Source organism: Vulpes lagopus, chromosome 12, assembly GCF_018345385.1.
Source record: "Vulpes lagopus strain Blue_001 chromosome 12, ASM1834538v1, whole genome shotgun sequence".
Classification (NCBI taxonomy): Eukaryota; Metazoa; Chordata; class Mammalia; order Carnivora; family Canidae; genus Vulpes; species Vulpes lagopus.
In genome coordinates, this window is record NC_054835.1 from 843,146 (window position 1) to 868,676 (window position 25,531).

The window sequence follows — 25,531 nt, forward strand, 5'->3', positions numbered from 1 at the left end:
CACTGTCTTGCATTTATTCACACAGAGGAATTAAGAATCAGTACAAATAATTAACATTGCTTTAAATACAAATAAATAGCTCTGGTTTCTAAAGGAAACAACTCTAGATAATCCAAAGTTAGGTAAGGTTCCTATTAAAAATAGAAGACTATTTTGCATTAAGTCCTACTCCACCATAACCCCTTGAGGACGTAAGGATAAAATGGTGAATTAGTACTCTTAAGAAGTCACCAGAAAAATGGGAGATAATGCTCCCACCTCCCTGAACTATCCCTCAAATGGAAGGAGAGTTACTTGCATCATAGACAGAGCTAATAAGTGCAGAAAGTATTTACCATCTAAAGCTATCTAAAAAAGATTTACCTTGGGAAAGAGGATGAGAATTTCTCTGAACCGGTTCTATAAACTCTGAAACCTCACTCTGCTCAAGATTTGGTTCAAGTGTCTTAAACTCACTTATGCCCACAGGAAGACTTGAATTCCTATAATGCAAGCTTCCTCTTGCTAGGAAAAGTAATGGTAAGTGTCCATAATCACTAAGAATGGCAGATAGGTATCAAAATGATTTACCTGGTCAAGAAGCAAAGGTGCTGCCCAATGAAACAGACTGTCAACCTGGCACCAAAATGACCAAAACTGCTGACAGAAACACATTGCCAAATCTGTTGACTTATTTTTCTCTCTCTGCTCCTATATTTAAGATATTCCAAGTGGCAAAACATCGGGCAGGAGTATGTGCTACAAAGGAAGAACCCCTTTAAAGTCATACAGTCTTCTAAACCTTTAAAAACTACATAAAACATGAAGTCATTTTACAATCTTGGTGCCAGAGGAGGGCCTGCTCCACTGACCTTCTGTGTTCACTGCATGTCCCCTCCTCATGCTGTACAAGACAGTTCCATTTCTTCTACTCAGACCCCTAATTAATAAATAGTATGGTTGATAGAGGTCAATATAACAACGATTAGGTTTTCAAAGAAATTTTGCTTTCCTATTTAGATTGGCCATGATACAATTCCAAATAGAACATTCTCATGCTATAAAAAAAAAACCTCATGCAATAAGTGCAATTTTAAAAAGTCCCACGTTAATAACAACGTTTGGTATTATAGAAGGCAGAATTTAAATATTTAGATTTTTAAAAAAATGATCACTATAGAATAAAAGCTGGATTTCCAAATAGGACTTCCGTTGTGGTATAAAATGCTAAATTTGATTCTACAGTTTTGTTTATGCCAACAATCTTAAGATATACACCATGTTTTCCTAACTGGGATTTTGAAACACTAACCATAATTCTTAAACAGATTACCACAACATTTGCTCAAAGAACCAGCTCCTTTTGCCAAGAACTTTTCCTTTTTAGTCTAGTTGGAGGGATTTCCATAATAAATTCAGGAACAATAAGTTCTCAACATGATTCAAAATTTTTCACTTTCCTTCCTCTTACTTTTTCTTTATGCTGTAAAGACATCTGAGCACAGAAAAGTGTTCTATTTTTTTTTTTAAGATGGACATTAATAAATTTAGTTTCCTGATTTAAATAACATTTTTTACATTTGCCTTTCTCTCTGGCCTACTATATAATGTTTCTGGAGTTACAAATCCAAACAAACCAGCCAACTAGAGCATCCCAGTGTTCAAATCACAATTTTGGATACAATCCTATTTATTCTGGATGATGCTCAATTCCACACATACTTCAGGGAAGAAACATCCATGAGACATCCAAAAATGTTGTTACCAAACGTTAACATGTGATTGTGCTCTGTTGGGAAGTACCACTCACATCTACAAAGTACAAAGGCAGAGGATTTCAGGTATAGAGACCAATTTTGCTGCTACAATAATTCGTAACCATCATCTTCGAGATTTCCAAGCTGTTCTAGAATAAGGAGTAGTCCTTTTTTTATCTGGAGGCTTGAAGTAGGAGTAAACAGGAGCTGCTGGATACTCTGCATCAGGATTCTCTGCCATCATTTTCAGCTTTGCTTCAATGGCTTTTATCTTTGCAGTGACACTGGAAAAAAAGAAGAGGATCAGAGCGGGCCTGGGTACACTCAGAAAATACTTGTGTATCTCATCTTTTTTGTGCCTTTTGTGCATATCACAGAAGCAACAACATACTAAAACATGAATATGCAAATATTTCACATAAAACACACACTCAAGTAACATTTTAAAAAAAAGAGACCAAACCTGAACCATCTATTACATTTTTACTAAAATCTCAGACACTGGTAACAGTACTTCACATATGGCTACATTAAATATTCAGGTGCAACATTGTTTGACACCTTAATGCTCAGCAGATAATAGGCTCTCAAATAATTCAGATAGAAACTGAAAGTGGGATCTGGAAGAGGCATTTATACACTTATGTGTTTATAGGAGCATTAGTCAAAATAGTTAAAATGTAGAAGCAATCCAAGTGTTGATCAATGGATAAGCAGGATATGGTATTATTTCACATTCTGAAATATTATTCAGCTTTAAAAAGGAAGGAAATTCTGACATGCACCACAACATGGATGAACCCTGAAGACATTATGCTAAGTGAAATAAACCAGTCACAAAAAGACAAATACTGGATGACCCACTTGTATAAGGTACTTAGACTAGTTAAAATCAGAGACATAAAGTAGAATGGGGCTTGCTAGGGGCTTGGGAGATATGGGAATAGGAAGTTATTATTGAATGGGTATAGAATTTCAGTTCTGCAATATGAAAAGAATTATGGAGAAGGATGGTGGTAATGGTTGTACATTGCAAATATATTTAGTACCACTGAACTATACACTTAAAATTCATAAGATGGTGGAGATCACTGGGTGGCTCAGTGGTTTAGGCCTAGGACGTGATACTGGGGTCCTGGGATTGAGTCCCACATTGGGCTCCCTGCATGAAGCCTGCTTCTCCCTCTGCCTGTGTCTCTGCCTCTCTCTCTCTCTGTATCTCTCATGAATAAATAAATAAAATCTTTTAAAAAAATTCATAAGATGGCAAATGCTATTTTATGTGTCTTTTAGTGCAATAAAAAAATTGGAAAAAATAATTTCTGTAGGATTGAAAGAAACATAAGATAGATCATATTCTTCATTTTGCAGATGAAGGAACCAATGCACAGAAAGGTTAACTTGCCCAATATTACATAGCTAGTAAATAGAAGAGTTGAGGTTTAAACACAGATTCTAGATCCCATGCTATTAACTACTACACTGTACTACTTGTTGAATCACTGAATAATAATGGAAAAAACACCCTGGGAAATCCTACAAAATCTCTTTTTTACGAACAAATATGTATTTATAAATACAATCACTTATGGAATGCTTACAATGAGCCAGGCACTGTGCCCAAAATTTTACCTATATTGTTTCTAATCCTTACAATAATATGCACTTTTTACAGATAAAGAAACAAATGCAGAGAAGCAGTAACGTGCCCAGGGTTCATAGAGCTAACAAACTGCACAGCCTACACAGGATTCAAGCCTAGTTTGTTATTACCAAAGCCCTTGCTTTCTCCTTTCCTCCAGATTGGGAGCTGAGTAGCTCTGTATTAGAAAGAAGAGGTGAGGAGACACTGCACAAGTTGGGGGAATTCCCTTCTGATGGAGGTCACTGCCTTCCCTGGACCAGGATGCAAAGCCCTCAGGCAATGGGTATTCTATGACCCATGATTCCCCTTCCATTCTCAGTGCTGTCAGTGGTCTACTATCAGGGAGATAAACTTGGAAGGGAATGTATACAGTGGCCTTTTAGAGATCCTCAAAAAGTTTACATCGGCTGCACATACTCAAAACTTCACATGGTCAATGTAAAATTTAAAACCTAAGTTACAATCAAAAAGAACACTGATGTATTACCAATGCATCTTATTACCAAGATGCATTCCAGCATTTCTTCCCCATTAATGGGATAGCCAGCCATTTGTTTTGTAGGAGTCACCAAAAAACAAATTTCTCTAATTAGGTATAGATGTTAATAAGAAAGATGTAAGCTGAGGTTCTCTGGATTACAAAATAAATGGAAAATACTCAACTGTCTAGTAGAAGTGCAAACACTGAAAATAAAACTAAAAACATGTCACTGTAACATGTAGAACACCATGCATAAACACAGTGGTCTCTTCCCAACACGAGTCAGATTTATAAAATTTGTGATCACGGCGGTTCAAACTTTATGGGGAAAACAACAGAGTGGATATAATCCCCAGGGAAACCTACAAAAGTCATCATATATGTTTTTTTAATTTCTGGGAGTACAAAATAGTAAAAGAGCACAAAAATAAGAAATCAATAATATTAACTATTACATTTAATATTTACAAAAATATTAAATTTTATTTATAATATATAAAATATAGTAATTTACCAAATAAAATATTTCAGTAAGTATTATATATACACAAACCAATGATGCTAAACTACTAACTATAAAATTAATTTTACTTTACTAACATTTATCCTGAAAACATTTAGGGATCACTTTCCTCTGAAGCTTCATGAGATGCTTATAAATCTGTTTTGTTTGGTGCAGATAGCATACAAGAAAGGTTGGGGCACCTGGTAGCTAAGTTATCCATCTGTCTTTGGCTCAGGTCATGGTCTCAAGGTCTTGGGATTGAGTCCCTGTTGGGAGTCTACTTCTCCCTCTCCTTCTGACCCTTCCCTCTCTAATACATAAATAAAAATCTTAAAAAAAGAAATACACAAGGAAAAGTTGTTTGTTTGCTGTCTGGTCCTCCATCCAAATAGGCATCACTTTCCTGACTTTATGACTGCTTGCTGATTTCTAACCCTTATAGGACACTGATGCTCTTTCACCTATCTGCTCTTCCTTCCCTGGAAAAGGCTTCAGAATTGTATTCTTGTATTCACAGCATGAACTTTCTTTGAAGTAGTAACTCAAAGTAGTAACTCAAAAACTCAGCAGACCTAACTTTGAATTTGAGATCTGCTATCTGCTACCTGTGCGATCTTGGCCGAGATAGTTTACCTTGCTAAGCATCAGTTTCCTTGGATATAAAATGACTATTAAAAAAAAAAAAAAAAATGACTATTATAGTACATTTACCAGAATTTTTATAATTAAATGATATATGGCATGTGAAGTGTTTAGCACAGTGCCTGCTTTAGAGTAACCTCAATAAATCTGGCTATTGTTATTAAAATTTCTCCCTAGGCTATAATGTGGGGAGAAAAAAAATCCAAAAACCCTCTATTTCAGCTCAACCATCCACTTAACTTTGCCTTTCTCCACTCAACCCTTTGTTCCTTCTGTTTTGAATTAACTCTGAAGAAGTAACTGACAATTTGTGCTCATTAGAACCAACACTGTTACTGTCAGAGAAACACAGCACAGAGAATGAAAGTGCTATAAACCAACACTCTGTATAAAGGAACTCACAGTTGGGGAGGAAGTAGTAGACAATGACAAACACTGATGAGACTTCAGGCTTCATGAAAATGCTTCTCTTTAGGATTGTCTGCATGCCCTGTATCCCAGGGTCCAGCATGATGGCTGGTATATGGCAGGTCCATCCAGTCTTTTTTGAGTGAATGAATTCTCTAAGTATATGATCTTAGGGGTATGCAAGGAGAGGATATGTATACATTCGGGAGATTAACTGAACATGTCTCTCAACATGTCAAAAGTTAGTGGATTCTATTCTAAATTAAGAGTCTAAAGATTCACTAAGGTATAAATGAAGGCTTGGAATGAAAAGTGGCTCATACTCTTGGATATTTGTGTTTCTCTTTAGTACAGCATCTTACCTTAGGTTAGACTGAGTGGGCTCAGTGCTTGAGGATGGCTCAAGACTGATAGGAAGGATCTTATCATTCTTGTTATGATCGTACCTCTGAAAGAAAAAGACAAATCACTTGGATAAGCAAAACCCAGTCCTTTACTGTAGTACACAAATTCAGAAACCACAAATCTATTAGCGTATTGTCAGCGTGTTTCTAGACAATCTGAGGACTGCTTTACATTTAGAATTATGCAAAACTCTACACGGTTCTGCCTAAAAGCTATACATTTAGAAAGAGAAGTTTAGAAGTAGCTTTCCATCTAGCCACTAGTCATCCTTATTTGGCAGTTGAAAGAACTTTGACTTTCTAATTCACAGCTGGTATAAATATACAATAGGATTGCCTTCCTACATTTTTGTTTTAACTGTCACATATCACCTCTTACAATATTTATTTTGCTTTATTCAAAATACTTAAGAATTTTGCTAGACTTTTGCAAAATTCTTAACAGGCCTGATTGGAGACGGAAAGTATTAACGGCTTTCAGCCACTGATATAGAAAACATCCTATAGCAAAAGGGTAGTTTAATTTGATGTCAGATAATTATATACCTCTTGTAAAAAGTAAATTAAATACTAAGGAGTAATCAGGAGCCTGTGGTCAAAAAGACTTGTAGGAGAAGAGAGCCACAAGGCATTGAGATTTTCAAACGAAAAGACAGGAACAAAGGATGATTTCTCTTGCGTGTCTTTTCAATGAGACACAGAATGAGAAAATCACAGCCAGTTTGGCAAATGAGACTTGATTTTCTTTTGAGTAAAAAAGTATTTCGTAATTCTCCTTGTTGTTTCTATTTTTAAGGCAACATGTCCTAGAAATTGAGATGGCTCTGTGATTACCTGAGATCCTTCATAAGGATCCAAAGTGCTCTTTGAGCTCTGTTTTTCAGTTTGGACACTGAGCTCAAATGTTTAACTGCCATGACTCCTTACTGGGAAGCTTGATGGGTAGGGAGTCTGTGATCACAAGCAGTGCTCCTTAGCTAAACACTGAAGCTCCACTTTTTAACTGTTACAAATCTTTTCACAGGCAGGTCTCTTAAGACCCCACCACAAAGGAAGAGAATAAGCTCTTGGGATTGCTCCAGTCCACATACTTCACCTCTGGGCCAGGTAAAACAGAATGCCATTCTTTTTTTTTTTTTTTTAAATGGTCATATCTTTTCCAGTGCATTCTCCCAAGAGACCAGCCAGAAGATGAATAAGACGATTTGCCACTTCTTGGGCTTTGGAGACAAAACAGACCCTGCAAAGTCCTACAAATAACTCTCAAACTCTCTGGAGTAATGAGACACTGGTGCTTTAAGCACTCATACAAACCACCCATTTCTCAAGCAGTTAGGATAAACATATTCAAGCTCTCCAGAAAATTGAGAGGCTGGGAAGAGTCTAATAATGCCTAAAGCAACTAATTTTAAAAATAAATACATTTTTTCTTCCAAAGAACAACCCCCACTGAAAACATGATAGAGGTCTGAGTATACACATCAGCCACATGGAAAAATCAATCAAAAACAGAATCTGTGGGTATGTGGAAAGAAACAATGAAAGAACTTAATCCCTCCTGAGATGTTTCTTAAAAGAAAAATCTGGCAACACAGATGGTAAATACAAGTAGGAGACCAAAGTATGACTGCTCCAGATGTGAAGAGGCTGGGATGCAAATGGATAAATGGACAACTATCTTCTGGAAAACTCATTCTGGGCAAGCTTGATGTTGTCTTTCTAGCCAATTAGACTTACCTTTACTTGAGCATGTGCCCATCGTACCACCAGCTTCTTAGACAGAGCCAGCTTGCCATTGAGACACTGGATGGCTTGTTCTGCTTCCTGTCCAGGAAAGGGAAGAATGTTAGCCAAAACTTCAAATGCCTAATTAGCTGTATGTATCTCATAGGGTCTCACTAGCTTTGATAGTTGCAGTCCTAACCAGACTGCCTTTGATAAACAACTTGCAAAGGATTTATAATTAAAAAATAGAGAAAGAAAGGAAAAAGACAGAATAACAGAAAGGGTATGAGTTTTGTAAAGTCAGCCAAACAAAAATGCCAATCCTGGCTCTGCCACTTACTGGCAGTGTATCCTGACTGACAGGTTCCTTAATCTCTGTGAATATTAGCTTCTTCGTCTATAAAATATGCATACTACTACTTGTTCCTCATTGGCTATTGTGAGGAGTCAAAGAGTGCATGTAAAGAAAGCATGCAGCACACAGTAAGCACTCAATGTTAGTGGATTGTTCTTATTAGGTGATACCTTTCTGTACACTTCTGTCTGTCAGGACCTACTGTGCTAAGAAATTTACTTCCCTCAGGGACCCTGGAACTATACCCCAGACTAGGGCTTATACTTTTGATCCAAAGTGAGAAACAGTAATGGCTTCAAAGGATATGGGAGTGAAGGAAACTAGTCCGGAAAAAGCAGGAATGAGTCAAAGAGCCTGTGAGCAAGGTATTTGTGTGAGCCAATCTATGCACCTGGCTTTTGGAGCCAAAAGTTCCCTGACCCTTTCCCTATCAGATACAGAAGCAACAAGGTTAAAAGGAATTCCTGAAGCTGGATAAGAGTCATTCTAGGACATTCCCAGGAAGCCTGGTCGTACTTTTCCATCCTGCCAAACCTTCTCTGCCCCATGTGTATCCATGAGGCACTCAGCCAAGCATAACCCACGTCTACTAGGGGGTGAAGAAGCCCATAAGAAACAGGAAGAGGAAGAAGAAGAATCTATCTGAGATCACGGTATAATACCCACAGGCATTCCAGTCTGGCTTTACCAGTGATTCTCTTCCCCCTCCAGAGTTTGTCAGTATGACATTCAACAGACATCTGTGTACTCACTATGTGTCAGCCATTGGAAAGTCATTGCCATGCTTGCTTGTCTAACTGAGAGACAGATATGAGATGTTTTACTCTTAAGTGTCACCAATCAATTAGAATTTACATGGTACTCTCTATTGATTCTGCAGCATCAGCAGTAATAAGATGCCAGCAAGGGAATAAATGTTTTAAAAAAAATTCCTCTTTGTATATCACTTCAGAGTTCATGTATTCAACAGCATTATTAAATGCCAACTGTATTTTCTTATATACCCTCATCTATTTTTTTCAACTTCCTGGAAGGCAAGGAAGGTATTTTTAATCCCCATTTTTAAATGAAAACTGAGGCCAAAAGAAGTTAAGAGACTTGCCCAAAGTTAATAAATAAAAGAACCAGCAATAGAAGCTAGGCTTTGTGACCTGTAGTCCAGTGTTTTGTTTTGTTTTTTTTAAGATTTTATTTATTTATTTATTTATTTATTTATTTATTTATTTATTTATTTATTCATGAGAGAGAGAGAGAGAGAAAGGCAGAAACACAGGCAGAGGTAGAAACAGGCTCCATGCAGGGAGCCTGACGTGGGATTCAATCCCAGGTCTCTAGGATCAGGCCCTGGGCTGAGAGTGCCACTAAACTGCTAAGCCACCCAGGCTGCTGTGTAGTCCAGTGTTTTAAAAATAACATGTATTCCCAGCATGACCACTGATTTTTAGCTGTCTACAAGGGTTGCAAGAATATTCATCACATTCTATCATTAGGGAAGAGTAAAATATTTAAAAATGCTAACCATACACAGCATTCTTCTAGTTTCCCCATTCAGAACAGCCACATATCACTTACTACTTCACTCACAAAAGTTAGAGGAAATTGAAAGAATCCTCAGCATTGATAAGGACAAACAACACTCTCATACAGTCTCAGAACATACTGATACATCATTGCTTGAGGATAGCAGTTGTATCAAGAAAAAGTATGTAAGGCCTTTGTTGACACTATTCCATTTCTACGGATATACATATGTGTGAGCATAATTAGAAGTATGAAGATATTCATTAGCATACTGTTTATACTTGTGAATCACTGAGGACAACCTAAATAGCTAACAACTGGGGATTAGTCAGTTAACTTATCATATATTCCCACAGTGAAATATTGTGCAGTCATCAAAATGACATTGATTCATTTTTAAACTGAGGTCTAAGTTAAAACTCTGTATCAGTGATTTTTTGCAAATATGTAGTCGCACTGGTGAAACCACAGTATCGTGGTATAGAATGTTATCTGGATGTATAATAGAGGACAGAAAATTTTTAATATACTTTGAGTGGTAAACAGGACAATATGATTTTATATATGTGCTCTAAGCCATATATGTGTATGCATGTGTGTGGGTGAAGAAAGACAAGACTAGAAAGATATATAACTAAATATTAACAGTGATTATGCCTGGGTATTGGGCTGATAAATGAAGTCACTGATCTGTATTTTCAACTATATTTAACATGTATTATTTTTTATAACAAGAAAAACAGCCAAATATAATATTAATGAAACAATAACTAGGCAATGCCCTTCCACGTGACTAATAAAGTTATAGAGAATACTAAACAGTAAGTCTGTATTTAATAACATTCAAATTCAATTTTTTTATCAAGGTATGTTCACTCAAAAGATAGAATTTTACTCCAAGAAGATACACGTAATGCTCTCTTCCTTCATGTATATTCAAATCTGTATGCAGTTGTTCTGAGACTGAGAAGGGTACATTTTTAAGAAATCAAAATAAAAGAGTTTGTGGGTGGCTCACCACACACAGGGATGATTCTGCACCACGGGGCAAAACTACTGAAAGAAAAGGAGGCTTTGTTGGCTTGCCATTAAAGGAACAAACAAACCACAATAGGGAGGAAGATGTCCATGTGCTTAATGTGGGCACCCCAAAGCATCTGGTCAGTAAAGTAGGTCAGCCGCCTCAGACCGGGAGCCTGGGGAGGGTAGATTTTGAAAGCCATTCACTCCTTTATCATGGGTCCTCCTGCAGGACTCAGGGCAAGGCACAGAGAGATGAATCTGCCCTGCCCACAAGGCACTGCTACTCTAGTAGTTGAGAGAGATGTATAAATAAGTAGGGGAGCATAAAAGGCACCGTGAAAAGGAAGGTTTCTTTACCTGCTTAGTTTCGAAGTTAACGAAACAGTACCCTCGAGGCTGCCCCTCCAAAGCACCTGATTTGTGGAAGAGGAAGTCAAACTGCTTTACTGTGCCAAACTTCTGGAGGAGCTTGAGGAGGTGGTATCTGTAGAGAAAGAATAGACCGTATGTACACTCTGGGAATCTGGCTAGCCACTTGGCCCAAAGTGTGAGATGAAAGCAGGAGATAATTTATCCTGAGGGGGGAAAATATCTTGCACCCCCACCCCCTGCCTTCTTCCAAACTGCTGCGTTAGTTTATTTGGCAAACAGACTTGTTTGCCTCTATTTGGAATGGGACTCGAATTGTCATGGCTATGCATCTGTCCAGCACAAAAATACCAAACAAAAAACCACACCTAACAAACAGCTGTCTGGCCCACATGTACTATTTGTTTTTCTTTCGGAGAAAAGCTCAAAAATAGTGTCAATTTATTTATTTTTAATTTCTTGGCAATGAACTAGTATTTGTGAGTAACTACAACTCCATCAGGAACACATACCCACACTCCAAAAGCCAAGGACTATCCTATCTCAAAAATAAATAAAGTAGCACATACATACACATTCACACAAACAGAAAAACAACCTTGGAAGACTTCTGTAATAGATTTCGTAATTAATCATTAGCCACAAATTGCACTTGGGTAAAGCTCTGCCAAAAACCAAACCACAGCTAGTAGCACCTCCATAGGTGCCTCAGAGTTTCAAGCCCCGAAGTGACCGAATGTTAGGGACAATGTGGAACCACAATGTGACTGAGGCTTAGTCTCACACAGGGCAGGGGAACCCAGTCAGTTCTATAATCACCCAGCTGTGGGTAACTAATCAACCTCAGAGTTTTCACACACTTTCTACTCAGGAACATGGTTGATAAAGAATATGGATGACCCAGGAAGAAATTTGACCCCAAGCTCTTGCTTGTCATTTTGCCCCTAGTCCTCTTCTTGGATTCCTTTCTCTCAAACTTATTTGGTTTCTATAGAGCTTTTAAGTTATTCAAACAGATGTGGCCTTTAACAGGTTGCTGTGGCCAATCTCAATTCCAACTTCCTGTCATCTGATGTAAGGGTGAGACAAACCAACAGCTTTCCCGTTTCCTTTTCCTTTGGCCTTCCTCCTGGCATCCTCCACACTATTCAAATGGAGTCAAGGCTTTCTCTAAACAATGCTGTCCCTGTGATACTAAAAAGGTATCAGCCCACATGCTAAATCTGTTATTACTGGGAATTCTACCCCATAGGGAGTCAGTAAAGCTGTAGTTACAGCCACATTTATATTCACATTGTTTTCTAGGAGAAACTCATCAAAATTTTATTCTTAAGAATCTCCTTTGGGAGGCAGGAAGATTTGAAGTGGATCATAAGCTATATATATTAAATTTGATACTAATGCATATCAACAAGCAAGCCTATTATCCTGGGTCAGGTGCCTGACACAGAATAGCAAGGAAGACATAATACAGGTCTTGCACTGGGGCAGGATACAAGGATCCCAAGGCATATTATGGACATTAATCTGGTCTTTAGACCTGTTTTGAAAGGGCAAACAACTGTATCTCCCTAGATTCCAAATTCTCAACTCCCATCAGGAGACCTCAGCTACTACTGAGGACGTAGGAGGTGAATCTTTAGGGAAAAGAGAGATACCTCAAGTGTAAATTTCTGGTTTTACTTATTTTTGAGTAGGCTTACCGTAAGGGTGAGCCTCTCGAATACACAGGTGGGCTGGGAAGAATCTCTCCTGGGTCTCTAATTAACGGATTAATTAAAGTAATCTCTATGCCCAACTTAGGGCTTGAACTCACGACCCCAAGATTAAGTTGCATGCTCCACTGACTGAGCTGGCCAGGAGCCCCTCCTCTGTGTCCTTAACTCACAGCTGCATCTTCTACTTACTATACCCACTCAAGCCTCAACACAGTGTTATTTGCCATGAATGGTGGGTCAGGCCCGTTTTTCTAAAGAACAATCTAAGGGCTACTGTGGGCTGGTCATCTTTTCATCAGCTCCATTCTGCCTAATAGCAGGAAGGTAAGGCAATCGGCATTTCCTAGGAAATGAATTTTAATCTACTCAGAAAAAAAATGCCAAAAGATTATTCTTTGAAAATCTAACAAATATGTTCTGCCTGAGAAGTGCGACCTTAAGATTCCAGGAACATCTGCTTAGGTCTGTGTCTTTCAACTTCTCCAGGATTTCTGTCCTTGTTTGATAATTTCTTGAAATTATCGGAACACCAAAACAAAAGGAATGAAATGTTTACTATTTTGCTTCCTGGAGATGGGAACTGCAAGCTCTGATAGTGAAAAAAGCCTGAAGAATCTTGCTTTCACATCTGCAAGCACTTTCATCTGCTGCTGAAGTATGAGAGGGCTTACTACTCCTCAGAGCCTTGCTTCACTTAATGAAATGTGGGCCCTGTGGCTTCAGGAGCTAGTACACCAGTCCCAACATATTTCTGCAATATAGTGCTTTCTGGTGGGTCCTGAAAAACCGCCTTCCTGCCTTATGGCACATAAGTAATTAATCTACACAAATGTTAAAATGGACAGTTACTGCTTGTCAAAAACTGTAATAGGCACTTGAATAATCCAGATGAATCCAACTAGGTCCCTACCTTTAAGGACCTCACATTCTGGTTAGAGGAAAGAGATACGCAATCAAAAAAACTACAAAGTACTATGATACTTGCATGTAGAGGTACATACAGGAGCACACAAAGAGGCCCAATTGTGTAGGGGACATCTGGTTAGTGAGTATCACATGAAAGGTGAAAAGGAGTCTGCTCCACTGGAAGAGAGCGAGGGTAAGGCAGTTAAGGGATGAGGCTGAAAGGCAGGCAGGGGACAGGTTGTGAAGGATGTTGGTGTCCTCGGTGAGGTAATTTTAATTTGATGCCGTAGGCAATGGGAGGTCAATGAAATGACATTTAAGACTTATTATTTTTTAAGATTTAAAAAGCTTTTTTATTCATGAGACACACACACACACACACACACAGAGGCAGAGACATAGGCAGAGGGAGAAGCAGGCTCCCTGTGGGGAGCCTGATGCGGGACTTTATCCCAGGACCCAGGATCACACCCTGAGACAAAGGCAGATGCTCAACCACTGAGCCACCCATGCGTCCCTTAAGATTGTTTTAAATGCATAATTTGTTTTAGAGAAAATTATCTTTATAAACTGGTAGAAATTATTTGCTGGGTCTTTATGTTCTCTGTTCTATACGTTTATTAAATAGTGTTACTGTGTTTCGAATCTAAGCAGCAAACAGTAAAGGCTGACTCTTGCAAACCAAGGCATCAAAAAGAAAGCATGACAGAAAAATAAGTAATGGGCTGAGAAAACCAGAGTTTCTTCATGGGTAAGCACACTGTTTTCACACATCCATGCACATGCTCTCCCCTTCTGTTCTATTTCATCTCTGAAAGTCGGCCTCAGAAGGACCTTTTTACCTGGATGGCTCTCCACTGCTTTTAAGTTTACTTAGTATAACCCACTCTGACCTCCCCTCCACAAACAGATGCTCTTTCTAGCTATTCTACTGGTCAGTGTGAACATGATTCTCCATTTCTCAGGCAAGAAACATCAGGGCCATTTTCAATTCTGCTCTTCAATTGTGTTCTTCATCCCTTAGTCACCTACTGGCTTCCAGGTTCACTGTCTCTACCTAAGGTGATAGGCCTAGTTTCTGGCAGTCTCTCCTAGCTAATCTTTGGTCATCTTTGCTCCTCCAACCCACTCTATGTACTGATATGATATCTCATTTCTCTACTAAAACATCACTTCCAGGTTGTCGGCATCCTGCTAAACACTCACAGTAATAAGTCTCTTCTATAAGAAATTCACATTTCTTGTTTGAATACATTGAAAAAGCCCTGTATTAATCAGATAGTATTCATTATTTTATATTTTTTAGATTTATGTATTCATTCATGAGAGACACACAGAGAAAGGCAGAGACAGAAGGAGAAGCAGGCTCCTCGCAAGAGCTTGATGTGGGACTCAATCCTAGAACCCTGGGATCACTACTCATGCAGAAGGGAAATGATCAATCACCCAGGTACTCCCTATTGTGATAGTATTCTATCTCTTCCAACTAATGTTTTCACTATCATTGAGTATTCAACCACTCATTTAGTCAAAAAGGTCCTCCCGACAGACTGCTCACCCTTTCCTTCCTTCTTTCCTTCTTTCTCTTTCTCCCTTCCCCTTCCCTTCCTTTTCTTTTAGATTTTATTTATCCATGAGAGACACAGAGAGAGAGGCAGAGACACAGGCAGAGGGAGAAGCAGGCTCCATGCAGGGAGCCTGATGCAGGACTCTGTCCCGGGTCTCCAGGATCAGGCCCTGGGCCAAAGGCGGCACCAAGCCGCTGGGCCACTTGGGTTGCCCACACCCACTCTTTCTTATTTCTACTTAAACCCTCTACTTAGAATGCTCCTTCTTTTAGAATTTCTGCTGCTTCGCCCTTCATTTCTCCTTATGAATTATGCAGTGGCTATTAATTAGGCTTTCTACGCAGCACATTTAATGTGTGAAAAAGAAACCCAGTATTAATCCTTTCAGAGGAAACCACAGTGTGGAAAATAGGTAATGTCTAAGGATATTAACTTTTTTGGTTTCTCTGTTGCAGGCACTAGCAATGGTATTTGGAGGTATTGTTTTTTACCCTATGGTTAGACTGGGTCCCACAACAATTTAAAAGAAGTCCTTACATTTTAACATTTAGAATAGGATAGTTTAGGCTAGGATTGTTCTGTTATATGGACTATTAGAATATCTGCACAAAGAACACTAAGTTAGGTGATGGGAAATCAGTCCCATCATTCACTATTTTTCAGTACACTAAGTCAACGTACTCAACTCTTCCTGTCCCAGAAAAGAGGGAAAGAGGTGCATGGGTGGCCCATTCGGTTAAGCGCCTGACTCTTAATCTGAGCTCGGATCTCAATCTCAAAGTTCAAGCCTTGCGCTGCGCTCCATGCTAGGTGTGAAGGCTACTTAAAGACAAGTAAACTAGAGAAAATATTATCTGTTCTGCTTGCCTCATAAGGTTGTTGTGAGCTGAAATAAGAGGAATAATATAGTATTAGAGCTAGAAGAAATGTTCAGATCATTAGTTGAACATTTTCGCCTTAAAGGTAAGTAATATAAAGTGTCATATAGTTCGGAGCAATCAGAATAGAGTAGAAAGAACATGAGTTTACAATCTGCTACTTCCACAAACAATAATACATCATCATTCCTTGAAATCTAAACCTCTAAAACCTATTTAGTCGTACAGGTATTCTTGGCAGATAGCATAGCCATGAAATGGTGAATACTGCAACCACAGAGCAATGAACACAAATTAACATGAAGCAGAATATCAGAGTGCTACACAGTTGGTTAGCAATGCATATTCCACTGAGAGAAGATTATTGGGACGTTCCAGGTAATTTGAACAGGACTCAGATTAATAACTAAGAAGCACATATACATAGGGTAACTCAAATGAATTACAAAATAAACTTTCAAAAATTTAGTGGAGGGATGCTTGGGTGGCTCAGTGGTTGAGCGTCTGCCTTCGGCTTAGGGCGTGATCCCAGAGTTCTGGGATAGAGTCCCACATTGGGCTCCCTGTAGGGAGCCTGCTTTTCCCTCTGCCTATGTCTCTACCTTCTCTCTGTATGTCTCAGGAATAAATAAATAAAATCTTTAAGAAAAAAAAAAAAAAAGAAAGGGCAGCCAAGGTGGCTCAGCAGTTTAGCACTGCCTTCAGCCCAGGGCGTGATTCTAGAGTTCTGGGATCAAGTCCCATATCGGGTTCCCTGCATGGAACCTGCTTCTCCCTCTGCCTGTGTCTCTGCCTCTCTCTCTCTCTCTGTTTCTCATGAATAAATAAATAAAATCCTAAAAAAAAATACTTAAAAAAAAAAAAAGAAAAAGGAAAAGAAAAAGAAAAAAAAAGAATTGAGTGGAAAAATCTTTTTAAAAAACTGTCACAGTTTTACATATCCTTGTAACTATTCACAACAATAAATATACACCTATATATTGCCTCCAACAAGAGGTGAGAGACCATTTGTATAAGAGGGGCATTCAAATCAGTTTATAAAAGAGATCAGGAAGAGGGACAGTAAAGAGCAGGGGTATGCACAGGAAAGAGATAAGAAGAGTGCACCGCAGGGGGAAACAGCAGGAACTAGCAGCAGTTTATGGGGGGGGGGGGGGGGTTGGTTTAATTATGAAAACTGGAGTGTGATCTACAAACTTCTCCTAAGAGTCATTACAAGTTTAAAGACCTAGATTCAAATACTGTGAGATTGAACTACAACCCAGGTGCCCCACATTCATGAAAGTCACAGCACGCAATCCTAAAATGTCTAGAAACGACTATATAAATATATTTTTTAATATTTTATTTTTATTTATTCATGAGAGACACAGAGGGACAGAGAGGCAGAGACACAGGCAGAGGGAGAAGCAGGCTCCATGCACGGAGCCGAATGAGGAACTCGATCTTGGGACTCCAGGATCACACCCTGGGCCAAAGGCAGGCACTCATCCACTGACCCACCTAGGCGTCCCTGGAAATGACTATATTTTAATAGTCCATCTAAGTTCATCACTACCCACTTTAAGAGGAACAGGATCCAGAAGTTTATGTAATTCAAAAACTTGGAAGGAAATTACACATTTCCATAATACCTACGTTACTAACATGTTAGGTGTCTTTGCTGTAATTAAGTAGAGTAAATGAGATAATACTAAGCATTTCATGCCAACCACAGCTATGACTGGTAGCTGTATCTTTAAAAAGAAATACATTACTATGTAATAAATCAGTTTGGCAGAGAAAAAAAAAATTTTTTTAAGATTTTATTTATCTATTTGACAGAAAGAGTACAAGAGCACAAGCTAAGGGAGCAGCAGAGGGAGAGGAAGAAGCAGGCTCCCCGTTGAGCAAGGAGCCTGATGCAGGGCTTGATCCCAGAGCCCTGGGATCATGACCTGAGCTGAAGGCATACACATAACCAACCCAGGGGCCCCAGAGAAAATGTTTTAACATAAGCAATCCATAGAAGAAAAATGGTAAACAAAACTGCATGTGGCAAAGACGTGGGGAAGCCACAGAGGTAGACCCTGCAAAGCCCTGATCTGCAGTTTAGTACGTGATGTCCACCTTTGGCCTGACATAAAAAGAGCAGAGATAGCAGTAGGAAAGTTTCGATTCAATGTTCCTGTTAATGATCTAACTGAAGAAAACATTCATATACTCCAGCTTATGACATAAACTGAGGTGGCAGATACCCATTTGAACCTTCCTATCAAGCAGCAGGACACAATTAGAACAAGTCTCATTACAATGAACTGTAGCCAAAACAATGAATAGTGTTTCCATGTTCCAGATTTCCACTGAGACAAGCAGAGGTGGGAATGGAAACCACTCTTTGGAGCATCCCCTCACAGCTTGGGTTTTAGATGATGGAAACAGCCTCTCTGATCAACAGACATAATTGAGAGGCTTGGGTGATTCACAAATTTGTCCTCAAAGCCATGAGCCAAAAAGAGAACAAAAATAAATGCACAGTTCATATTCCAGGGCCCCAATGACCAAGGTAACATAATATGGGGACAACATATCTTAAATGGCATCATAATTCCTAGAGGGATCCAAAGGTATCTATATTTAGCTAACTGAACTTGAACAGGATCAAGGAACTGAACTTTCTTTTATGATCCTGATCCATTAGTTCACACCCCCTCCTCTCTCCCAATCCCAATTGTATATACCGCCTCCCCTCATCCTAGATCCAAGTAAATGGATTCTCTTGTCTCCTCTCATCTTGCCTTTAACATCATTCCAAAGGGAGTAACTCTTAGGACCCATGGCATACTCCATGCTTGCTTTAAGCACTGATGGCACTGAGCCCAATCTACTCACTCCTTACCATCCATCCTGCCACCAACCACAGCCCTGTACCTACTAAACTAGGAGAAGGAAAAACTTAATTCTCTCTGCTAAGAAATTGTTTTAAACTATAATGGCCACAGTACAAAGAGTGGGGAGTCAGGACAATTTAATTAACTTTGTTACCCGGGGCAAGGTACTGCCATGTTTTGGGCCTCAGTTTCCTTTGCTGTAGGATAAAAGAGCTGGATCATATCAGAGGTTTTCAAGTGTGCTCCAGAGTCCTCTAATTTACCACCAAAGAAAGGGTGGCATCTGCCAAAAGGCTTTGGGTGGACCTCCCTCCCTTTAAGCAGAACAGCTCTGAGCCTTTATTTTAAAAATAGGCTCTGGTTACCTTGAGACAGGGTTCCTCAGATTTGAACACTGCTTAGCATGGCACTTGTCACACAAGAGGCACTCACATCATTTAACGAATACAGGAAAACCAAAGGGACTGATGTGATCTCTAAGATGCCTTCCAGCTCTGACTTTCTATGGTTCCATGGCTACATGATACAATTAAGTGGTACCCTCTGCCTGTTTGTGACGGTGCTGAGACTTCTCCTGCTTGTTCTTTCATTTTGAGGAACAAAAGTACGCTGTGGGCTGATTCTAGAAAATAATGCACTGTAGTCACTGGGTAAAAGGATTCAAATCAGTGAAATCAGGAGAACATCTTTGGCAAGTAGGAAAAAGAGGTCTATGTTTTAAACAATACCCAAGCCTGTGTTCTTGCTGAAGAATCCGGATATGGGAAAAATGTCAACATAACAGGTTAGTGACAAAAATATATACCCTTCAAAGATAATTAAAACATAAATAAAAGGGCCAAAAAATATCTCGCATCTCTTGAAAGTTTTCCTGAACATTATCACTACAAACATCCCAGGTTTGTAGGTAACAAGTTAAGATGACTTAGACTTACTCTGTGATCTTGGGGTCCAGGTTGCCAATCCATAACCGGTGCCCTTCCTGCAGGGAACCTTCAGAAAGGATGGATGCATTCTCCAGGGGAAGAGTTTTGGTTTCTGCTTCCATCAATCTCTATGAAATACTAAAGGAAATGTGAACATTCAGGCAGGAGAGGAGCAACACTCTGTGAACACCAGACTTTAGATTCAACTCAACAAACATTTATTCAAGGAGGGCAAACTCTGACCAGTTCTTCAAAGGCCTCAACTATTCCACAACTGGCCCCAGCACCAGTTCCCTTGGGACAGCTCCTCTGGCAGCTGGAGTGCAAAAGCTTCCATTTAAGGTGAAAGGGATAGGTTCTACATGCAGAAACTAAAGTTTTCCTCTTCTGAAGCAGGAGGCAGACTGGGCAGGAGGCCAAAGTCTCTATTACTACATGATACTTCAGTTTAGCAACTGTTACCCAAAATAAGTCTTGGAAATCACCAGAAAGAAGACTCTTAATGGCACTGAAGGAGATGAGTGGGAAAGAGCAACATAACATGTTTTCCTCACAGACAAGACAATCTAGGAAATTTAAGGCCCTAGACTTTGGAGTTAGAACTCGATTTTAAAGCTGGTTGTGGGTTTGGTGAATTCCCTGAACATTCTGGGAATGTCCTCCTGTTTCCTCATCTATACTATGAATGGAGATAACAGTTCTTATCTTAGAGGGCTGTTGTGAAGATCAGAGAGAGTGCATGAAAAATCATTAGATACTGCATCTAACAGCAGTAAGCAATCAGTAAGTGTTCAGTAGCATCATATTATTTTGGGGGACTCAGAAGAAGAGATTAACTCCTCCACAGTCATTCTAGTTGCACCATTTACTAGCTGTGTAACCTTGCTCAAGTTACTCTGCCATTCTGTACCTCAGTTTCCTCATCTCTAAAACGGAGTAACATCTCATCAAAGTTGTGCAGATTCAGAGTTCACACACCCAAAGCATTAAGAACAATGAATGGCACCTAAGAAGCTTCTAATTAATATTGGCTTAAATTATTACTAGCCTTCCATCCTGAAAAGACTCATCTCACAACCAGAAAAGGATGATGAGGGTTATGATGGAGACAATAGTGGCAAGAGAAAAAACCTGGGTGTCAAGAACACCTGGTTTCAAATTTTGGCATTTCCAATGGAAGTCACTTCTCTCTAAGCTTGTTCCCTCATCTCTACATACTAAACCTTGGCCTGCTTGTAACTTAAGGTTGCTGAGAGGGCCAACAATGAGATGACAGATGTATAATAAAGCTTTAACAAGTACATAATGTGGCAGAGAAAGAAAAAAGACCTGGGAAGATGGCAGGTTGTGCCAGACTTCAGAACTAAGAATACCCATAGGACCCATGTATATTATGTAACCAGGAATGCCCCAGCGGTCAGTGCAGCAGGAACTGTGTCTTAAAAAACTAGTGACATAGACTGAACACTGCTGTTACCTCCTATTTATCTCAGCACAGCTTATGAAGTCTGGCACAAGGTGGGCCCTTAAGTAATTGCTGAACATGTTTATCTAGCCCCACATGGGAGAGTATTCTTCTTCCTTTCCCACTCACATGTTCATTCTGTTCAGCAATGCATAATAAACAACTGCTAAACCCAGGGCTATGTGCCGAAAACAGATATATGAGTAAGCTACAGATTTTGCTCTTACCATCTGAGAGAAAGGTGAAACACACATAAACAGAATCCCAGGATTGGAAACAGGAGGAGGAACATTTTGTCTTCTCCTTGCTTTCCTTTCCTCCCATTTTCCTACAGATCACTCATTCATTTAAAAAGAAAATCGAGTATCTATTTCTAGGCCTTGTCTAGATACTGGGGACAGAGCAGTGAACAAACAAGTCTCCACTAGGGATGCTTATATTGGAAGACGGGCAGGACAAAACAGAAGCAAAATAAATAAACAAGATGTAATTAGTGACAGCTGCGAACACCATTAAGCAAGGTGATCTGACATGGAGACGGAGGTTGGACTACTTCAGAATTAGTGGAAAGGGAAGGCCTCTCTAAAGGACCTAACATTTGAGATCACGCTTCAATGATAGGACCTCCTGACTTTCTCATGTCTGAAAAAAGCAATACCACCAACTACTTATTATCACAGGAGGGTACCATGTTTTGATGCTGCGAGTACGGGATATGGGGCCAAAAGATTTGTATTCAAATCCTGGCTTTTGCATCCAGTTACTGCATGACTTTAGTTAAGTGTCTTCTCAGAAAAGCTCTCCCTAAGGGTTGAGCTCCTTGTTAGTGTCTATCAAAGCCACCTTTCTTTCCATATAACGCCAATTCAATGTGATTTACTATTCTATCTTCCCTTTCCCTCACCAGAATGTAAGCTCCTACAGGGCAGGGCCTTGCCTATCCTGATCAGAGTTCTACCCCCAGCACTCAGTACACGGCCTGGCTCACGGCTGGTGCTCAATGTTTACTAAATAAGGCTCCACTTGGAGCTTCCATTCCTTCTTCCTTTCTAGGATGGGCCCAATTATCCCCAACTCATGGGTCGTCCAGAGGTTTAAATAAGACAGTATCAGGGATCCCCGGGTGGCACAGCGGTTTAGCGCCACCTTCGGCCCAGGGCGTGATCCTGGAGTCCCGGGATCGAGACCCACGTTGGGCTCCCAGCGCGGAGCCTGCTTCTCCCTCTCCCTCTGCCTCTCTCTCTCTCTCTCTCTCTCTCTGTGTCTCTGATGAATAAATAAATAAATAAAATCTTTTAAAAAAATAAAAATAAAGAAGACAGTGACAGCTCAGCACAGGGCCTTTTGAGGAACGGCAGGGTGTAATGAGATCAAGAAGGCACGCGACTATCAAAATCTTTTAGGTCTGCAACGGCGACCACCCCCTAGATTAAAAGTGCTCCCACCACGCTGATACATGTACCCTCGCGGCTAGCCTGCAACAACACGGAAGGCAAGAATGGTCACACGGGGAAGCTAAAGTCCAGAGGAGCAAAGCCACCTGTTCCTAGAGCTCAGGGTCCCGGCAGGGTCAAGCCTGAACCCCGACTTCCCGATTCCGGGCCGCGGATTCCCAGATGCGGCGGGTCAGGTCTCGGATTGCTGTTTCCGGGCTAGCGGCGGGACGATCCGGGGCGGGGCCTGGGAAGCCGCCGTGCGAGGGCAGCCTCCCCTGTGAGTCCCTCGCGGGGCGGGCTCCGGGGCTCCGGGGCGCATCGCGACCCGACTTACCTCGTGGTCTCGGCGGCGTCCCCTCGGCTCATGCCCCAGAAGCAGGTCCCGACTCCGCGGCCCGACGGCCCTCCAAAGGCGTCCGCCTCCACACCGCCCGCTGCCAGGCCGCCGGTGACGCGCTACGACCGCGCCGCCACCGCGCCCCGCCCCGCCCCGCCCCGCCCCGTGACGTCATGGCGCCTGCGCCGCCGCCGTCCCCGCGGTCGCGTGGGTCTTTTCCCAGTACCTGGGGCGATAGCCGGTGAGTGGACTCTGCGCGGCCTGGAGGCGCGCGCTGGGCCCTGGCGCCAGAGACTTCCACTCAGGGGGTTCTGGGGGACCGCAGGGGTTCTGATCGCCGTCCCCGGCCGGCTCCATGCGAGTCCGGCTTGATCCTTGGGGCTAGGGGCGGGACCTGTCGCTTCCCAGAGTTGCTTGGGGGTGGGCCTGGGGCTGGTCTCTCCAGCTAGGAATTTCGTGGATGGCGGAGGGGAGGGGCCTAACTCCACAGCAGCCACTTCGCGGTAGCCCACTATTTGGCAGGAACATTTAACTTTCCCGTGAGAGTAGGTATTATTGTCACCCCACCTTCCGTGATGAGGAAATGGAAGCTCAGAGAAATAACTACAAGGGTCGTACGGCCAGGAGTGGTGGAGCTTACGTTACAAAGCCTCAGCTTTTACTGACGAGCGGGAACGGTTGCCGTTCCAGCAGCTGTTACCTGGTTAGAGTGTGTGAGCCGCACTCCTCTCATTCGATCGTCCTGACCAATAGTATTGTCATCTACACTTTACAGATGAGGTTGAGGTCGCGTATCTGGGAAGGGCTAGAGCCAGGACTCTTTCCCAGGTTTTCTCTAAGTTTGGTGTCGTTTTCTTTTCACTATAGGCTGTCGCACTGCCCAGAATCCTGTCTGACCTTTCATTTTACGGTCGAGGAAACGCAACCTAGGTGGGGGAAACGATTTCATACAGGTCACGTATCGGTGGTAGAGCTGCCACAAATGCGTTTTGAGGACAGATGGTTTTGAGTCTATGGAGGGTCCGTTGGCAGGGAGTGACGAGATAGGAATATTGGGATCCATACCTTCTAGCTGTTAGGCAAAAGCTCTTTTCCCACCTGTTAAAGTGTCTTATCCTCCTTCGGCTACGTCAGGGACATGATTCTATACGATAGTCATGATACTATGAATTGTCAGATACCATATAGGCAATTGCTAGAAATCACCTTTACGAAGCACAGGATGCTTTACAAGGCACGGAATTTAGAGAGCATACCCTACTATCTATACGAAAAATCTGGCAAACCAAGAGATCATTGGAGCACTATTGAGAAGTAGAACGCAGGACCTTCACTCTGAGGCTTAGATCCCAAATCTTGCACCATAATTGTGAACTTGGGCAAGGATTTACTCTTTCTAGACTCTCGTGTGTTCATCACTTGTATTCAGTGTCTTCTGTGTTCAGAGACTGTGCTGCGTACTGGAGGTATGGCAATGAACAAGACAACCATAGGTCGGTCCTTGGGATGGTTATAGTCTTATGGGGGGACTTAGGTAATAATCAGATAACCACACAAATATTAGCTGATAAAGTTTAACTGCTATTAAGAAGTATAGGGCGTTAATGAAAGTGGGCTACAGGACATTTGATCTAGTTGAGCTGCAGGAGATGGCCAAAGAAGGCATTCTTTGGGAAGCAACGCTTAAGCTGAAATCTGAAAGAAAAATGGGAGGTAGTTCATTAAAGAGGTGGGGGAAGATCATTTCCAAGCAGATTCAACTTCAGCAGTATGTTTGAAGACCTAGGAGCAGGAGGAACATTCCAGGAAATGAAAAATCAATGTGCTTATTTGTAAAGTGTGGGTGGTAATCACAAGTCTGGTTATTGAATAATACATGTGGAAGTATTTTATATACAGCAAGGGCCCACACCGGTGTTTATAAAAATGTGCATATTATAAGCTAATCTACAGCTGGATTGGGAGAGGTTGCTGGGACAATGGATAAGCAATGGCTTTTTGTCCTTCATCTAGTTCTTTCCAAAATTAAAATACACCTTCTGTGGAAAACAGAGAAAGTCAAGTTTTGAGAATCTTAACTTTGGAAAAACATTATGTGCTTCAAATAGCTTTAAAAATTACTTCAACAGTTTGAATAATAATGTCAGTAATTGCTGTGCATATTTCATATACGTAATAGTATAATATAGTGGTAAAGAGCACTAATAAAATCTAATAATGGGCAGATTGTTTATCTGTGCCTTTGTTTCTTCGTCCACAGAATGGGTATGTTAATAATAGTTATTTCATAGTGTTTCATGAGGCTCAAGTGAGTTAACCTGTGCTCAAGTGAGTTAAGCACTAAGGATACTTTCTGGCACGTAGTTGTAACTCTGTAAGTGTTGGCAGTTGTTTCATTGTTATTGTTATAATTATCCTTTTTTTTATTTTTGAAAGATGTTATTTATTCATGAGAGACACCGAAAGAGAGGCAGAGACACAGGCAGAGACACTGGCAGAGAGAGGAAAAGCAGGCTCCATGCAAGGAGCCTAATGTGGAACTTGATCCCAGGAATCCGGGACCAGACTCTGAGCCAAAGGCAGACGCTCGACCTCTGAGCCACCCAGGCATCC

At 40.8% G+C, this 25,531-nt stretch overlaps 2 protein-coding genes across 8 annotated transcripts in view; one reads left to right on the top strand and one right to left on the bottom strand.

The window, feature by feature from the left end:
- Positions 1–23,052, bottom strand: RBM18 (RNA binding motif protein 18). Of its 5 annotated transcripts, none has more exons than XM_041725295.1 (6): positions 22,916–23,052; positions 19,690–19,818; positions 10,803–10,929; positions 7,559–7,645; positions 5,780–5,865; positions 1–2,020 (listed from the first exon to the last, which is right to left on the bottom strand). In XM_041725295.1, the coding sequence occupies exons 2-6, from the start codon at positions 19,800–19,802 to the stop codon at positions 1,861–1,863; spliced, it is 573 nt and encodes a 190-aa protein (XP_041581229.1). In that variant the 5' UTR covers positions 19,803–19,818; positions 22,916–23,052; the 3' UTR covers positions 1–1,860. The 5 variants fall into 5 exon arrangements, with proteins under 5 accessions (XP_041581229.1, XP_041581233.1, XP_041581231.1 ...); XM_041725299.1 differs by having other exon boundaries at positions 19,690–19,808; positions 22,916–23,027; XM_041725297.1 differs by lacking the exon at positions 22,916–23,052 and adding an exon at positions 22,686–22,896 and having other exon boundaries at positions 19,690–19,808.
- Positions 22,946–25,531, top strand: part of MRRF (mitochondrial ribosome recycling factor) — a 56,997-nt gene continuing 54,411 nt past the window's right edge. The window contains exons 1-2 of one of the 3 annotated variants that reach the window (XM_041725292.1): positions 23,142–23,159; positions 23,786–23,848. Coding sequence is in view for 2 of the 3 variants with exons in the window: in XM_041725294.1 (XP_041581228.1) it covers positions 22,946–23,159 (214 nt within the window). In the remaining variant the exon portion in view is untranslated. Of the gene's footprint in view, positions 23,160–23,785; positions 23,849–25,531 lie in introns of all 3 variants that reach the window. The other 2 variants (XM_041725294.1, XM_041725293.1) reach the window with 2 other exon arrangements.

What these genes read in the sequence shown, in the direction of transcription:
- RBM18 (XM_041725295.1), bottom strand. Translation starts at nt 19,802, where the DNA reads ATGGAAGCAGAAACCAAAACTCTTCCCCTGGAGAATGCATCCATCCTT. An exon ending in CTGGACCCCAAGATCACAGA is followed by an intron (nt 10,930 to 19,689) that starts GTAAGTCTAAGT and finishes CTTTCTCTACAG; the next exon opens with ATACCACCTCCTCAAGCTCC. An exon ending in GGGCACATGCTCAAGTAAAG is followed by an intron (nt 5,866 to 7,558) that starts GTAAGTCTAATT and finishes TTTTTCTTTCAG; the next exon opens with AGGTACGATCATAACAAGAA.